We start from the raw sequence: 18391 nt of genomic DNA on the forward strand, positions 1-18391 counted from the left end.
AATATTCAAGACAATTATCGTTGTTGTGTGCTATAATAATTGTCATAGGCATCCAGGTGTAGTTGTTAAAATCATTATTTATAACTGAACATATTGAATTACCTCTTGAAGTTTTAAAAGCATGGACTATAGTTTACGATGTCATCAGACTTTTTAAGAATTTTTTGAAAGGAAACCATGAAAAGGGTGAAATAAAGGATATGCTGTTAATGATAAAAGTACTCAAATATTAAAATGTTGTAAAGTGGAATAGTAGTTCGATGATAAGTTTCTAACATTTGCTTTGTACGGTGAACATCATACTGTGAAGTGAAACTTGTAACATGATAATAAAAGAGAACAAGCTCAACTTCTGTGTTGCACTAGTCCTTTTTAGATTTTCAAGTATATTATAGTGATCTCCAGACCTGACAACAGCCTGTGTGTGGTCATGTATACAAACCCTTTACAGTGACTTGGTTTGTGTTGATTAATTAACAAAACACACCAAGAGGATGAGACCACAGCCACCTCATCAACCCTGTTCCTTTTCTATGTGCTTTCTATAGCTCTCTGTCTCTTTATCCCTCACTTTGTTCTGGTCCACAGAGCTCACAGTATAATTTAAACCATGACTGTCATTAAAGAATAACAAATCACATGGAACATGTGCTGAGTGGCCTCTGACCCAAAGCAGCCAATAAGCACGCAAAGCTAGGAAACACAGCTCTAATATGCCATAACAAAGAGGACCATTTGTGGGGCCCTCAGTATAGATTAAAAATCCTGAACAATTCAGATTGGGCCCAATTGCAGACAAAAGACAGTCTACTTATAGAAACTGTTAATCCTCCATCAGTGCTGGCATGCCATCCTTGCTCAAACAATGTCTGTTGAAGCTTCAACTTTGCTGTGACTTCGTCTGAACCAAGACCTTGTATGAGACAAAAAAAAAAAAAAACAAGGAGAAACTCATCAATTAAATTATTGCTTTTCTCCCAGTTAGTCACCTATATGACATGTTACTATCAGTGCATTTAAAGAGAAATAATACCCTGGAGTTCATTTGATGTATTAATCTTAAAAGCCCTCCCCTTCTTACAGTTGTCTTTACTCACAATGATGAAGCTCTAATTTTAGTGAACCTGTCTGGAAAAAGAAAACAACAATAGGACAGTGCCTTTGCGTGTGTGAGACTGTCCATTTCCAGCCCTGTGATATAACTCCCAGTAACAGTAGCTGTAGCAACAGATTGGCTCTGGAGACTTAACCTAACGAGCTCTAATGGGCTACAAAGTACACAAGACAATAGGGGTGCAAATTGAATACCCAACTGACTTCCTATTTGCCTCTTCAGTTACACATGGGGCCTCATATTGTGAGGCCTCCTTCTATAGACCCGCACAGGCAGCACCCATTAACAAACTGCACGCAAGCCTCTGAATGCAACTGTCGGTGCCCACAAAATAATGTCCCATCTCTAAATCTGAATATTTGTATACATTAAACATGGAATTGTTTAAAATATGTGCTTTTTCAAACACAACCAGCTTTTTCAAGTACAACCAGCTCATAAGCACACACAGCTTCATCATTACCTAAAAATGAACCACTTTTGTGTAAAATTTGCAATAAAGTCCAGTTTAGACCTCATCCTCTTCCACTGTCTGTCCTGATCTCAACTTCATGATCACCTGTCAGAAAAATAGAAATAAAATTACTATGGATGTATCAGTGTGGTCATCTTGATAAAATTGTTTCTGTTTTATTCTAAATGTAAATTCACATTGTGGCTCTACTGACATTAATAAAAGTAACAAACCTCTTTTAGCTGAGCAATCTCTTTGCTTTCCACATTTCTCTGAGCACTGTTGGTTATGGCCTTTACTCTTGTTGCGTAACTGGAGGGAAGTCTTTACATTAGGGTTCGGACTTTGTTTAAATTTGGATAAATGATCATATTTATCTCAGTTTTTATTTCTTACAAGAGTGATGTGAGTGTCTCATCAAGGTTGCACTCTGAGGGAGAGATGTTTACAATCATGAGTGTTTTAGCGTTGCCACCCAGGGAGTCCTGCATGACCTGAGGGGGACCAAATTTGAAATTAGAAAGTCAGATGAATATGTGTGTCCAAGAAAAGCCATGGTTGAGATATAATTGGGTTTTTTCATCACCTGGGTCAGCTTGCTATTCCGGTATGGTACATGGGGCATTTCAGCAGACAAAGAAGATATCACATCACCGAGGGCACTAAGAGACTTGTTAATGGAGTTAGCTTCCTGCAGAGGAGAATAGTGGTAAAGGTGATGTGAAATCTTCTCTGATACAGTCAATCACTTGAGCATTGGTTGGTAAGTCAATATAATAGCAGATGAGTAAACCTTCAGCTGGTGATCCTTGGCTCCAGTCTTGGCGGCTCTCTCACTGCCTGCCAGGTCCACCAGGCTCAGCTTCCCAGTGCTCACACTCCCGTTGGTCAGATTCCTACTCTCTACCATGATGCCAACAATGAGGTGGGAGCGGGAACTCTCCACATTCATTTCTTGGGAAACAAAAACAATCCTGAATACTGTTTCTTTTTAAATATTCTGAGCAAACAGTGCCATATTGCACAGCTTTTCTGATTCATGGTCAGTTGAAGTCAGTGCATTCATGAGTAGTTAACTTTAAGTACATATCTAAAATAAAATAAAAATCGAATAAAACTGTTTTTTTTAATTCCACCCATCCTTTCATAGTACTTAAATGAATCATAAAAGCATATGAGCTTTGTCTGATGTCTATAGATTATAATTTTAATTGTAATTAGTTATTTTGTATTTCTTAGTCAGCTCCTCGTTACTAATACATCAGGTCCTTCATGTGAGGACTTCAATGACCTTTCTATAAAACAATGTTGCTCCTCTTCCTACTGCACACTGAGTCACAGTTTGGCAGCTGTACCACTCCCTGTTCAGTCCATTAATGATGTACCAAGCTACTGTACCGTCACACTGACTGTAACTAACACAATTAATCCAAACCATTTAGCAGGCCTTGTTTGAACTGGGCGACATTGCACGGTATAGAGAACTCACTGGTGGCAGAGATGTGTCGGTTGGCGCAGGCCTGCTGGAACAGAGCGTAGAGCTCCTGGGCACTGGAAGCCTCCTTTGTCTCTGCTCCTTGGGCAAACACAACCCCCTTTCTGTTCCTCTTGATCTCCACCCGCCTGGCTTGTCCATGGGACTGGGGCTGTGCATGGGCCTCACCAGCCAGGCTCACAAAGAGGTCCTGCAGTCTATCGTTGTACAGCTCCAACATATAGGCCGAAACCTAAGATAGAGTGATGAAGAAGTATGAAGAAGAGAAGAGGAGGACATGGGCGGGGTGGGAAAAAGGGAAGTGAGACAAGATGAAAAAGATGAGCAATGGTTCTTATATCAAATCTAAGACCTTCCTCCCAAGTAATCTAATTATATTGGTGATATACTGCTGAGATATTGCTGTTACCTTGAAGCTGAATTTGGTGCTGTTTTCTCGTATGATATCAAATATGGCATTAAAAGATCTCGGCATGAGCCCAGGGTTCTTCTGCTCCTTGTCCCCAACCATGGTAAAGGTCTTCCCTGAGCCCGTCTGGCCATATGCAAAGATGCAGACGTTGTAACCATCAATAGCCGACTGGATCAGTCTGTGGTAAAAAATAACTCCTGAGCTGCAGAACTGTCAACTGCTCAAACATCTGTAGAGTCTTGGATTACAGGTCTGCCAAGTCACCTCAGTCAATTTAATAGTAACTGTACCTTTAGATCTGGATGAATTGGCATTGATTTTGTATATTTATTGTGGATCAAAACATTATTATAGGCTTGTTAAGGCATTTTTTTTTTAAATCAATGTGTGATTCCAACTCACTGGTTGGAATGTCTTGCTGTTGTTCACCCTCCCACCACTTTAGAAACTAAAACTTTCCCCTGGTCTCTCACCTGTTGGTGTCATGAAACAGGTCTTCTTGAGAGGTTTCAGCACTGAACACCTGGTCAAACTGAAACTCTCTAAGCCCACGTGAGGTTTCCACACTAACAGTGTAATCATCTATTTTATCCACAATGATGGCCCCACCCTGCGCAGTCTCGGTTCGACTCACTGGTCGAATCCGGCAAAACACCCGAATTTTACCTGAGGAGATAAAAAACAGGGACATGAAACATTAAAAAAAATCAAAATACCAGTAGCAAGACAACATCACATGTGGTTAATTTCATAATGAATCATAATGTAGGCTATACCTTTCATGTCTTCCACCATATTGTAGTATTTCTTCCTCAGTGTCCTTTCTGAAGTGTAGTTCTCAATGATCTTCTTTTGCTCCTCTTTGACTTGCTTCAGCTTGACAGAGAAGCATGACAGATTGATGTAAAACATGTATTTGTATTAATACATTTGGATTAATACAGATTTTAAAAATAAATTCATATCCCAGATAGTTTCACTCTATGTATCTAAAAGCTTAAAACAGTAACTCCTGTTCAACACCCTGATGGACCCCTTGGAGTCAACAGGGGAACTGCACCATCTCAGTGTTAAGGCTGACCATGCCGATCTAGATGCTTTATGCTTGTCACTGTAGATGTTGTATTTGAATTCATCCCAAAGGTATTGAATGGGACCAGTATTAGGGGATTGTGGTCACTGGGTCATCACATGAATGTTCCTGCTCATTCCTGAACGATAATTGCACCTCAACAATATATTTTAATCAATGGTTGAACATAATCTATAGGAGCCAAAACTAACGGGACAGGCATGATACAGTGATGCAATCCTGACCTCATCTTGCAGCAGGAGAAGTTGCTGGCCAACAGTCTTCACTCCCTCTGTGGTTTTGATTGTTCCTGGTCCCAGGATGTCCTCCAGTTCTGAGACTGCATCAGAATCTGTGCAGAAAAGTAAAAAAACAAAACAAAACAAACACACATTGATATAAGTAATGCTTCTTACACCCAGTTAGCCAACTGTGGTGCCAAATTGGATGCATGCATTAGCTGCAAGGGAGCAACCTTGTGAAGATGCAGATATTACATACATGTAATATTATGTAATTATTCATTTACTATTGATTTGTCATTGGTTGAAGGATCAGGATATTTATTTACCATTCACAAGAGGGCTTTCTCCAGTTTTGATACAGTCTAAAGCCAGTTGAGAAACCTCATACTCCCTCACAGTTTCTTGTAGTAAAGACAAACGCGACTCATATTCAGCTGACCTGAAAAGTTCACAGTACACAAAATAAAGCTCATAAATAATAAGCTGACTCAATTTGATTTCAACCAATTCAAACCTGCCATAGTAGTAACAAAAAAGCCATACATTGTTTATTTCTGTAAACTGCTTCCATGGTCTCTGACCTGTCTTGGTCAGTGGTTTCCTCTTCTCTGTCATTGCTATCCTCTCTGGCCATCTGTAGATGGTCCAGTTTGTCTCTGGCTTCAACCAGAGCAACACGATTCTCCTCAATCATCTGTTCCAAAACAGCTCTGGTCTCACCCACAGCAGAGCAGATGGCATGAGCCTAAAAGACAAAACACTCTAGTGTTACAGTGTCAATATAACAGAATACCTATATAAAAAGGAGGATGTGTATGAAAACAGTAAAACATCTCTTTACTAAAAACACTAAATATCGAATTAAAAACATTTGACACAAAGACAGTTAACAATTGATTTACACTAAATTTTATTTTATTTCTTGAGCAGCACCTTGTATATGACAATGGGAAGTAAAACACTGCAGGGTGGCTGAGGGATGGGGCTCCTCTCTGTCTCCAGCAGTTCTGTGAGCTCTCTCTCCCTCTGATATAAACTCTCCTTCAGCTCCTCTAATCGGGCTTTAGCCCCCTCCAGTGGCTGCTCATACTCACTGCAGGCCTGCAAATACAAGCATGGCTCAGACAATATCTGCCAGCAGGCAAAAGTGCCAAGTAACCAACCTTTTAATAATATAATACAATTATTAGTTTTACATAAGTTTTGCCGTCCTGGTAGCCAATTAACAAAGCTTCGTGGGGATCCCCAAAGTATCATATCTGTTCTGCATTCATTAGTTGTGAGTGTTGAATTTCAAGACAATAAAAGTGAAGACTAAGAAAATCTAGTAAATGTACAGAATGTGATGTGGTGGTATTAAATCTTGAACTTGTGAAGTAATGTGTGGTTTTTCCCCTGTTGTAAACGTGAGCCCCAGAAAGTTGGTTGTTGATATGTTTACGATCTTAGACACCTCAGATTTGCCACTGTATCAGGTTCCAACCCACCACAGTCTGCAGTTGAGCTGATAGTCCTTTGTTCTCTGAGCTTTCACCTTCCACAGGGGCTTCCTGCTGCGGAGACATCAACATTTCTTGGACTTTCCCCACTTCCTGTCTGGCCATTTGCAGCTCCTGTAGAGCTGTTCAAAGTACCGTAAAAGGACGTTTAATAAAGGTGTCATATTAGGCCAGTGACATATGCATGATACATGCATGCAGACTCACTGGAGGCCTGGTGGCTGTGCAGGACGTCCAGCCTGTTGGAGAACAGCTCCAGTATTTTGCTCTAAAAAAAAGTTGGTCTGATAATTACTGAATGTAGTGACATAAAAACAGTTGCCTGTCACCTTGATGTTACTTGACTTAAATAAGGCCACAAGGGGGTGCTCCAGGTCAGAAGATGGCATAAGAAGAAATGTGGTCTGCATCAGAATCCTAGCAAACCTTTTCTCTGTGCCACTGCACAGTCTCTTCATTAGTCCTCTTTCTCTCGGCTCTCTGCTCATCCAGAAGTTGCTTGTTCTGTGTACTCAAGGACTGCAGGAAATAGAACCAGTAATATAAAGAAAGACATGAATTACAATTTAATATTGCAACAGTGTGGACTGTTATGTGTGCACTTTCATGACTGATGAAGTTTGATGTAGAATCTGACACTGACCGTGACTTTCTTCTCCCACTCAGCATTCTTCTTCTCCACCTTCTCCTGGTAGAGGTCCAGGATTCTCCTCAGAGTGTTCAGCTTGTTCTGATAATGACATCTGATCCTCTGCACGGTCCATTCCTGATCACACAATATGCACTGCATTACTATTTATCAGCACACGTATGCACACGTGCAGATACCTTCTCACCTGGTTCTCTCGTGCTGTCATCTGGAAGTTCTCCTCCAGCTCCTGCACCATCTCCAGGTGTCTTTTCTTCATCGCCTCCATGTCCTCGGCTATCTGCAGAGTGCATACCACAGGCTACACAAAAAACAAGTTTCTAGTAGCATATGATGATCAAATGCCTTCTAGGGCCACAGGGGCTGCATCACGGTAGCCATGTGAGCACAAGTGAGAACACAACATTGTGTCTGACAGTGACTGCATTGTGTGTCTGCATGCTCTGGTAGTAAACGGCTAGACACAGCTTTAAGTCATGCTTAAAAAATATTCACATTTCACCGTTTCATAAGATAAAATAAAGGTTATTTTATCTGCTCGGACCCTGTTGGTGTACAATATGGATACAATTTTGTGAGTCTTGTGTCTTGTAGTGCAGACTGATAATATTTTTTAATAAAAGCTTTCCTGCTATGATACTCTTTTTTTGTACCTGAGTGATGCAGAGTTCGGCTGACTCATAGGGGATGTAGATCTTGACATCTTGTGATTGCTCAGCTGCTGTTGCCTGATCTGTCGCATCACAGCTATCTGACAGCTGAGATTCTGATTGGCCTGTAGAGAAAACCCATGCTGTATCATGCTGTATATTACAATTCAGTTCAAAGCAGCTATTGCCCCAAATTCACAATAAGCAGGTTATCAGTGATAGAGGATCTCACTTGTCCTGACACACCTGCAGTATCTCTCACACGCCCTCATCTTCCTCTCCACTATACACAGATTCACACCATCACCCCTCCTCCTCCACTCTATCTTTTTGCAGCACCTTGGTTGACCGCTTGTCCAGGGTGTTTCCTCCGATCAGCACCAATCCAACGTCTGAACGCAGCCCACTTCTTCATCCACTGAGTTTTGTGATGAACGGCATCTTGAGTAACGGCGCAAATCATTTGTGAAGGGTTGGAATCAACTCAGCAAGTGGAGTAATGATCAAGAAAAAGAAGACAAGAGGAGAAAGACTGATAAGTCTTGCAACACAGATTACTGCCCACCTATTTTGCAATATAGTGCTGTCAGTTGCACCCTTATTAATCAAGCAGAGACTGTAACTTAAAACATCATAATGAAGAACATATTCATATGAATCAGATTCACAAATTCATTTTCTGCAAGTAGGCATGTGATGTGATGTGAGTGTTTTTCTCAGTTGATTTTTCTTTCATAAGAATAAAAAGGAAAACGATAGTATTCCAGCAAACCAAACAATTATATTTCTGGTATTTAATTGAAAAAAACTGTGAGCATCTTTAATCACAATTTTCTACCGATCAGATGAACCTCAGCAAATAGTTTTAGTGGCCACTGGTGGCTTTACACTTTCAAGTGTACACACACTCTAAATTATGTTTATAATGCATTTATGATCATTTTCTTGGCTATAAACATTTCTGACATGGATGCAGTTTTCATGGGTGTGATATATCTTGGGGGGGGTGGGGGGTGGGGGGGGGATGACACATGAATCTCAGTCACGAAAGACACTTTACATTTTATTCATTAGATTAAAAACATGCTTTACATCTTGATTGTGATATTATTATGATCAGTGATTAGTATCAGTTTAGTGTCCATTTACAGGGTAATTCTTGAATATTACATTCTGAATAATTTCTAATAATCAGTTAAGACAGTAATGTTATTAATCCCTGTTTATTCTTTTATTATTGAAAGTAACACATCTCTGCTTATCTAAACTATTGACACATTCCATTAAATGGCTCCCTCATCATTATTTCATCACTGTCTGTGTCTAACATTCCCATCCCTCCCTCTCCCTTCATTGTTTCCTGGTACAGGAATGTGGGCGTGCCGTCATGCTGATATTTTCTTTGCAGAAGCACCTTTTAGTGGAAAAAGAGAAATTATGTCAGGAATTAAACACAACAGTATAGTAGGCAGAGTGAACTTAAAGGCAAAAAAACAGAAAAATAAGATGAAGATAAAACTTGGTATGGAGTTTAGTTTGAGGTTAATGGTCATTAGATAGAATGTTATGATTGTTTGGTAATTTATCTAGTAAACGTGATTACGTATGTATGTAGTGTGTATGTCTGTTGGTTCTGCTGGTCTGACCTGCTGTGTTGTCTTCATTCTGGTCAAACTGTGTGTTATGAATTATTGGACATGGCCTCTCATCCTTCAGCTCTGGTACACTACCAGGTAAATCCTCCAGCACCTGTGCAGTCACTGGGGCCCGTACAAGCTGCGAGGACACCACAGAGTCTTCAGGGCAGGTAGAATGGTTAGTGGCCTCCCAGGCGCCTGAGAATAAATTGACATAGGAGATGGTGTGTATGATGTGAAAAGGAAATTCAGGAACAGACAAAGCAATGAGGGATAAAGTTAGATTCTTACTCCTGAATTCCAAGTAAAAAAACAAACTATTTATGGATGGAGCACATTGTGTAGATAAGACAAAATGTGGACAGATGCAGATGGAGGTGAGATGAAATACTGGAACAAAGGTGCAGCAGAGGAACAGACAGCCTTCCTGTAATGAAAACATCTGGACAGAAGATGGTGGAGCTTACACTGATGCAATGCTGGCATCAGACCTGTTTTAGTATATCTTATAAGAACACACGGGCATTTGTATGCATGCCATATCAAGCTGTAAACCGCACTTAAAAGCAATTTTTCAAGGATTTCTGCAACAGGCAACATGACTACCACCTACTGTTACTTGATACTCTATTTATATGGGTGCATGCATGCATGCATGCATGCATGCGTGTGTGTGTGTGTGTGTGTGTGTTTGTGTATGTGTGTGTGTATGTTTAACTCTGGATTTAGTGGATCCAGCAGGCTTTCATATCCAGATTTGCAACCAAACCCTTTCAGGAACACGGAGGCAGCCAAGCAGCTGAAGTATTTAAACCTCATCTATCTTCATCTGTCTGCCTGCAACACTTCTCACTCAGAACAGATTTTTCTACAGCTCATAATCTGCTCTGGTGCTGCTCCAGTGATCTTTTTCATATAGATATTAACACAAGGATGTCCTTACCACTGTAAAGAATCATTCAATTAATTGCTAATGTTTAGGTGTGTGTGACTGTGCTTAATACTCACGTTGTTTGCCTGCAGGGGCCACAGAGTGATGTCTCCCTACTTTCTTTCCCAGAAAGGTCAGTGAATAGGATCCATTCTCAGCTCCAGATGAGTTTACATACATCTTGAATACACTGTTACTGTCACTGATGTTGTGATATTTGTATATGAAATGCAAATGGATCTGTCCAAAATCTGTAGAGAAAAGATCCTTGAAATCATTTAAAACCCACAAAGATCCTCGAAAGATGACTAATCTCTCAATTTTAATTTGAATATGATTCCCAATCTCCAAATATTGAATCTACATTAAAAACTCTATTCTCAAATGATCTACAGATGTCAAAAAGCTCACACCACACTTTCACTCACTAGTGAAATCCTTTTGTCAGGCTCCCCAAACTGATAATACCACAAGCTTCTCAACAGGAAAAACTGAAAATCCCCAAGTTTGAGTTTGTGTCTATTTTTGTTTTTCAGTTTCCCTGCTTTCAAGATGCTGAGGAAAAAAATCTTACATTTCACTTAGCAGGAATGGGCACAATGCCAGTTCATTTGCCAAGCAACTTCATTTGAATCAACTGAAATTATGTGAATTTCAACAGAGATCAAAGCACTGCTATGAAACTAATGTATACAATCCAACAGAATATACATAAACAATGAATCAGACAGCACATCTACTTTGAAATATTAGCAAAGTTGATGGAACAGGGGGAAAAAAAGAACAAAATTTACCTGGATGAGAAGACCAGATCTGATCCCTTCAGTGTGATTCACTTAGGGTGCTGCTGTGCTGATCAGGAGGACGAGGATGCATTGATCCTGATCTCTAAGGGGAACCAAACTCTCAACCGTCTTTAAATATTAAACCTGCGGAGATGGAGTTTCACCAGGTACTGGCTGAAACCCCACAAAGCCTACTGGTAAAAAGATGCCCCAAACAGTCCTCAGGTTTCCCGTGTGTAAGTTAGAGATTGTAACTGGATGCTGTATCACACACACACACACACACACACACACACACACACACACACACACACACACACACACACACACACACACACACACACACACACACACACACACAAAGTATGTACACACTCACATCCCTCTTTCTTGTTTTTATTTGTTTACATGGAGACCCCACACTTTCCTAGTAGCAGAGAATTGTCTTTATGTATAATTTTTGTGAACAGAAAATGATGTATGTCATATCTCCAGGAGTGGCCATTGTGGAATAAAACCAATGTCATGGTCATTGTGTTGCTGCAGGTTCCTTGTTGTTCTTGGCCAAGTCCTTCTATGATGATATTCTTTTTTTGACCAAGAGATTCATTTAAAACATTTGGACCACAGCTTGAGCATCTGTTTAACTCACCTTACTTAGAGATAAATCCGCCCTGATACCACTTTAATGAAAATACAGCTTTACCGCTCCTTCTTTTTTCACAATCCAAACCCTGCCCTGACCATTTTCTGCTACGGGTGGAGAAATGATAGTCAGACAAAGGCATAGATATGTGACAAACGTCATCAAGTTCCTGTGTAGTCTTGATTGTTTTGATACTCTCTGACAGTTTGATTAGATTGTATGACTGTGTCAGAATGATGCCGTCATCAATCAAATGTGTGTGTGTCATTATTCTGGCTGTTACTCTCAGCTGTGTGTAAGCAATACCCTCTGTTGAGGCATGTAGCCGGCAGGTAGCGTCAGGCCCATGGCTATTCTGTCATGACAACATGGCACACCTTAAGACAACTCATTACCTCATAAGACCTGTGGTGGAATGGTGGTCTTTGCTCAGTTGTTCATGAAGGTATTGTGATTATGAGGTGTGGATCTGTCTGAACCCTTCCTCATAACATGTTTGCATCAGGGTAGATAAAAGCAGGGATGTCAAAAGGGAAAGTATACTTCATTTACATCTATGGCCAAATGAAACAGATACTTGTGTCCAAGACTTGGAAAAACCAAATACAGACACACACACACACACACACACACACACACTCACTCTCTCTCTCTCTCTCTCTCTCTCTCTCTCTCTCTCTCTCTCACACACACACACACACACACACACACACACACACTCATGCTAGACTTGCATTAAAGGATTATGTTTGCCAGGATGTTTACACTTAAGCTACCACAAAATATATAAATAGATACACAAGCATAGGTCACAAATACTGACTGATACAACAAAATCTTACCAGTAGGCTCCCGTATTCCTTTAAAGGAGCATCTAATATATCAAACATCTAAAACTTTAAATATATATCAAAACCACTTCATGTATTTGAAATATAGAGTTTGGACACGTCAAAAAGAATGTAACAGATAGCCAATTAAAAAACACTTTTTAAAATTCCTCTGTGGGATCATATTCAAATATTTAACTGATTCAATTAAAAATCAAAAGTACAATAGTCATCACAAACACAAAGACTCCCTAAATCTTTAGTAGTGATTTTCAATAAGATCTCATTATAAAAAATCCTTTATTGAAAGATTACGATCTGAAACTTAATCAACACATGTTCTCAAGTAGGGAGCGTGACTGTTTTAAATCTGCTGGAGAAGGTTTTTACGCACGGCGTTGCGGTTTGGACGCTGCGCAGCTGTATCAGGCAGCGGTTCAATCCAATGGCAGCGGTGGAGGGGAGTATGGGCTGGGCCCGTTACTAGGTGGGGTTTGTCATGGGTATAAATAAACTCCCTCTGTCGCTACCAAGTCCCTGGAAACTCAGCGAGACGAACTTCTTCCTCTGAACCCAAACGGTAAGCCATTTTCCTTCTACTAAAAAACTCAACGTTGTTATCCAGCTCTTAGTTTAAGATTTTATAGAAGTTTGATGCTTAGTGTAACGGGTTAAAATTCCCTCTGACTCAAGGTGTTGATGTAACCTATGTGGGTGTGGTTAAGGCTATACTTTTTCTGATTTATTGAAACGAGAAAAGTGGTGCGCTGCTTTGATAACACAATATAGTTGTCAAGTTAGGAATATTAAAGTGCCTGAATCCAGACTGGATCTATACTATAGATCTATTATATAGATCCATATTTAATCCGTGTGTGGGTGTGGCCAGCTAGGCAGTCTCCACATGCTTGCCATTATATAAAACCACTAAACTTAACTCTACAGTAAATAAAGGCTGGAGTTGTCCAGGAGCTAATGAAGGAAACTCAAACATGTGTTTTTCTTCTTTCTTTTGCTGACAAGTTGAACAGACAAGAACTTTACGGAAGTACTAAAGAGGGGTCATTTCTATTGTGAATATCATACATACTTTTTAAATGTTTAACAATGTGTACTAATATTTGGATTGTCTGAGTTGACATGTTTCCTTTTATTCTCCTCTTTACAGAAAGCAGTCCCACCATGTCTTTCATCCAAGCCTTCCTGCAGCAGACGGTCTATTTGGGCATGCCCGATGACTCAGTATGTAACTGTGCAATGCTTTTCCAGTTGCTAAGGCCAACCACACTGTTTTTTCCTTTTTTCTCTTCCTGTGGTATGCTAGGGTGGAAAATTTTGATCAGGCAGAGTTTACGGCAAGGGAAAGAGTGAAGTGTTGGAGGATAACGAGGAGAAAAATGAATGAGTGGGAAGTTTGAAACTGAACAAAGGGAATGAAAAAGGAATGGGGCAGGGCAAGAAGATAAGATGGTTGCTGTTATTAGAGTGAAAGGGAGCGTGGATGATAAAGATAAATTATAAAGATGACCATACTAAGTCTTATGAGTGTGTGACTCATAGAAGCAGGAATGTTTGCCCCTCCCTTTATAAACTCTACAAACAGAACAAAATGCTACTTCTCCTTTCCCTGGTTTCTTAAAGTGAACTGAGAGAGGGTTGCACAACGTTATCCTGTATGATTGTAGTTTATGCCCTTCTGCTGCTAAGCTCATACTCCTCTATTATTATTCAGTCCTGTCCAATAGGGGTGTGAACAGGCATTTTAAAGGGCAGCGTCATGGACCTTGGATGCATGGAGCAGAAAGGGCAGAAAGGGACAAGGCGGTGCCCACAGGGTCATAAAATCTACTATGTCTACTATGTTATGTCTGTTAACACAAAACACTGAGCTTACTGCTTCTTACCTGGAAGATATGCAGGCAATTGAAAAGGGGAGAAACATATGGTGAATTACCCACTCTTAATGAGCACTTTATCTCATCCAAGACATTTAAAAAATGCACTTATGCAACCCTCCCTCCTCTTGCACACCACTGGGTGGAAGTTGAGTATTTACCAACCGCATAATAATCTGTGATGTGTCTCTCAGACTCTAAGGAATGATGGAACAGTGACACCAGCAGCCAATTTCAGCCCCAGCGGAGATGCAGGAATCTTGGACAAGGCCATCAAGACAAAGGGTGAGTTTTAAATGCACTCGAACATACAGGGAAAGCTTTAGAGCATGTGAGAACATGTCTTTGTTCAGGAATTATGTCTTGTAAGAACATTGTAAGAACCACAATGCCACCTTCTGGTCAACATGCACCACTACTACTTTCTGTGGTAAAAATTCACCTCACAGCTCAGTTAGACTCATAAGTCATTCACTCATAGAGACTGAGGGCAATCACTCAGATTTCATTGTTAAAACTCCCTTCATATTAAGATATTAATGTGTTGACATGCAGTTTGCTATGAAAGAGAATGGGAGGAGGAGCAGTTTCCAGTAAGGCGTGTCCTTAACAAAATTTGAGGGGTGTAGGTTTGTTGGCATCCATTTTCACCACCATTCAAGCTTTTAGAAATCCCCAGACTCCAGTAGACGGAGATCTCTGATTGTCTAGCATAGTGAGACCAGCTCAGTATGGGGCAACACTCTGAAGTAAATATACTGTAAGGTCTAAAATCTCAACCCAGTTGTATATTTGTCATTTCCAAACAGAAACAGGATAGTAAAAGTTAGGTTTTTACTTAATATGTAATTTTTGCAGGTGTGGATGAGAACACCATCATCGAAATTCTGGTGAAAAGGAGCAACGAGCAGAGACAGCAGATCAAAGAGGCCTACCAGCAGGCCAGTGGCAAGGTAATGAGAACAACACAAGGATGTTCGCAGTGAGTACACACACTGTTATTGTTAGGTGTATTAACTTATTTTTTGTTCCCCCTGTAGCCTCTTGATGCAGCACTGAAGAATGCTCTGAAGGGAGATCTGGAGGACGTGGTGTTGGCTCTGCTGAAAACACCAGCCCAGTATGACGCCCAGCTGCTGAAACTGGCAATGAAGGTACACACACACACACACACACACACACACACACACACACACACACACACACACACACACACACACACACACACACACACACACACACACACACACACTCTTTTCTTTGTTATTTTTAGTGCATAATGATACCCACCCACTTCCTCATATTCATGTATTGTTTTCTTATCGAGAGGTGTTTTGTTTGGATTATAGCCTACCATTGGAGAATAAGTGACTCTGTTCTGTTTTAACCTCTCTGTCCTTGAATCCATGTCTCAGGGTCTGGGAACAGATGAGGACACCCTGATCGAGGTTATGGCCTCTCGTACCAACAGAGAGATCCTGGACCTAAAGAAAACCTACAAGGCAGGTGCGTGCCAATACAAGTGATACAGCATGTTACAATGGAAAAATACAGTTGCAGGAATATAGGAAAAGGTTTAAACATTAGAAATGCACTTGGTAAACCACAATTTTCAGATTGTCACCATCAGTATTTTATGTCCTCCAATGTTGTACCAAGAATACAAGAAGGATCTGGAGGATGACATCAGATCTGACACAAGCGGAGACTTCAGGACTGCCCTCCTTACACTCTGCAAGGTACATGTGTGTCTGCTCTTGCTTTCTGTCTCATATGGGGTGTTTCATTCTGTACAGTACTTACTGTTGCAGGATTTTTCAGTACTCTCTGTCAGAGCGTCAGGATGCCATTAACATCTGAAGCAACGTAACACTCCCTACTGTAACTGCTACAGTGACAGCAGTTTATTAAAAAAAAAGAAAAAAAGCACAATCACTCCCTCAACACACAAACACTAACACAACACAAATGAATTGGGTTATTTATGGCTTTATATTTGGGCATTGTACACAAGCAGTACAAATAAAATATCATGAACATAAACTTCATCGTACATACAAAAAGTGAAAAGCAGCATTTTGCAATGAGATGAGTGGACTAAGCTACAGAGTGTATGCTGTCATCAGAGTGGCTAAATTAATCTTACATTTTAACCATTTCTTTAGTGCCTACTCTGTTTTTTAAAGATTTTCGGTTGTCTATACTCATTATTTATTCAGCAAAACTTCCTTTACCGCTCTTGTAGTTTTTATGCTCAAAAAAAGTGATCTTCTGTCCTGCCCTGTGCCATTTTGTAGGCGATCACTTCTTACAGATTTTATACTAGATACTAGACCTAGTTTGTTTGTGTTCAGCACTGTGAAGATTCTCTACTCCTCTTTATCACAGGCCAACAGGACTGAAGGAGTGTGTGAGCAGCTGATTGACAGTGATGCCAGGGCTCTGTACGAAGCTGGAGAGGGGAGGAAGGGCAAAGACTGCTCCGTCTTCATTGACATCCTCACCACCAGGAGTGCCTCTCATCTTCGTAAAGGTTAGCTGGCTGGCTGCCCTGATGTGTAACATTCAATTTTTTTAACTGTGTGTCTCTGTCACAACTAACACCCTTCTTTTCTCTCGTCTCTCAGTATTTGAGAAGTACGGAAAATACAGCAAAGTGGATGTGGCCAAAGCTATCGACCTAGAGATGAAGGGTGATATTGAGAGTTGTCTCACCGCAGTAGGTAAAGACAAGACACAAACTTCTACTAAAACTTCATTACCTGAATATATGTCAGTATTTTATGCACAGATCGAATGTTAATTTCAAACATTATGTTTAACTTAGTGAAGTGTGCTGGAAGCAAGCCTGCATTCTTTGCTGAGAGGCTCAACTTGGCCATGAAGGTACAGTATAAATATAGACTGCTACTCACAAAATGTTAAAAAGCATGCAGGATATTGTGCCTACTTTCATTTTCCTTCACTCTCACTAACCCTAACCCTAACCCTAACCCTCTCACTATTTTCTAACCCCTCAGGGTAAAGGAACCCGCAAAAACATCCTGACCCGTATCATGGTGAGCCGCTCCGAAATTGACATGAAGCACATCAAGACTGAGTACAAGAAAAACTACAGCAAAACACTCCACCAGGAAATTCTGGTGAGCAAACATTCAAGCAGTGGTAATGAAAATGAACCCATCAAAGCCACTCAGTTACTGTTTAAAAACAGGGTAAACGGTTTCAATATTCACACTGTTTTTTTTCTCTTTTCTTCAGGATGACACTAAAGGAGACTACGAGAAGATTCTGCTTGCTCTCTGTGGGGGGGAGAATTAATTGCTAATAAAAAGGCTATTAGTTCTCATACAACTGACGATCCACCACCATGCCCAGCTGTGGAAAATCACCTATAATCTCTTGACACATATTGTGCCCTTTTACTCTTGTGGACAACTGCCATGCCATTTAGAAGATATTAACAGCAATGAGCGAAGATAAACATGGGATCACTGCTTCAGCAGATATTTTGCATAGTTATTCTTTTTTATTCCATTGTTCTTATCACATAGATTTAAGAGTTTGTCAGTGCTCTCCTACAGACATAGTCTTCACTTATTACATTGTCATAACAGGTGTTTGAAAAGAAGCTGGCTACAGTGCAGCTCAAAAACAGGTGTATACAAATTTCCATGTGACAAATTATATTCGGTGGCAGAAGTGGCCTTGAAGGAACTACATTCTGCAAATAAATGCTTTTTTCTATCTGAGTGGTTTCTGTTCTTTTCATCATGTTACACAGTTATGAACTTACACTACACATCTGACAGACAGGAACCAACCAGCAATAAGATGTTTACCAAATTAATAAGCACAATATTTACCTGTTTTATTAATTAATTTAATTTATATTAATAGGCTAGGGCTAGGGTTGCCAGGTTGAACAGCCACATACAGTTTACCTACAATGTTAAAGCAGGTTATGGTGAAGCCCCAAAAACCCTGTTCTAATGATTCACAATCATTTATAACTGCTGGACTGATGAATAATCAGTGAATATGACTATCAAGTTATTATTCACATCCTTCACAAAC

At 40.2% G+C, this 18391-nt stretch overlaps 2 protein-coding genes across 2 annotated transcripts; one reads left to right on the plus strand and one right to left on the minus strand.

The window, feature by feature from the left end:
* Positions 1 to 1622: 1622 nt before the first annotated feature.
* On the minus strand, positions 1623 to 4270 carry si:dkey-96l17.6 (uncharacterized). Its single transcript, XM_053325570.1, has 9 exons — positions 4252 to 4270; positions 3949 to 4141; positions 3473 to 3653; positions 3058 to 3295; positions 2362 to 2522; positions 2155 to 2259; positions 1965 to 2062; positions 1802 to 1880; positions 1623 to 1673 (listed from the first exon to the last, which is right to left on the minus strand). Exons 1-9 carry the CDS (start codon positions 4268 to 4270, stop codon positions 1623 to 1625), a joined length of 1125 nt encoding a protein of 374 aa, XP_053181545.1.
* Positions 4271 to 12969: 8699 nt separating this feature from the next.
* anxa1a (annexin A1a) lies at positions 12970 to 18066 on the plus strand. Its single transcript, XM_053326125.1, has 12 exons — positions 12970 to 12999; positions 13588 to 13661; positions 14509 to 14599; positions 15173 to 15267; positions 15355 to 15468; positions 15730 to 15820; positions 15974 to 16053; positions 16703 to 16847; positions 16942 to 17037; positions 17142 to 17200; positions 17335 to 17457; positions 17576 to 18066. The coding sequence occupies exons 2-12, from the start codon at positions 13602 to 13604 to the stop codon at positions 17633 to 17635; spliced, it is 1014 nt and encodes a 337-aa protein (XP_053182100.1). The 5' UTR covers positions 12970 to 12999; positions 13588 to 13601; the 3' UTR covers positions 17636 to 18066.
* The last annotated feature ends 325 nt before the right edge of the window (positions 18067 to 18391 follow it).

Source organism: Scomber japonicus, chromosome 9 (genome assembly GCF_027409825.1).
Source record: "Scomber japonicus isolate fScoJap1 chromosome 9, fScoJap1.pri, whole genome shotgun sequence".
In the NCBI taxonomy this organism is placed as follows: Eukaryota; Metazoa; Chordata; class Actinopteri; order Scombriformes; family Scombridae; genus Scomber; species Scomber japonicus.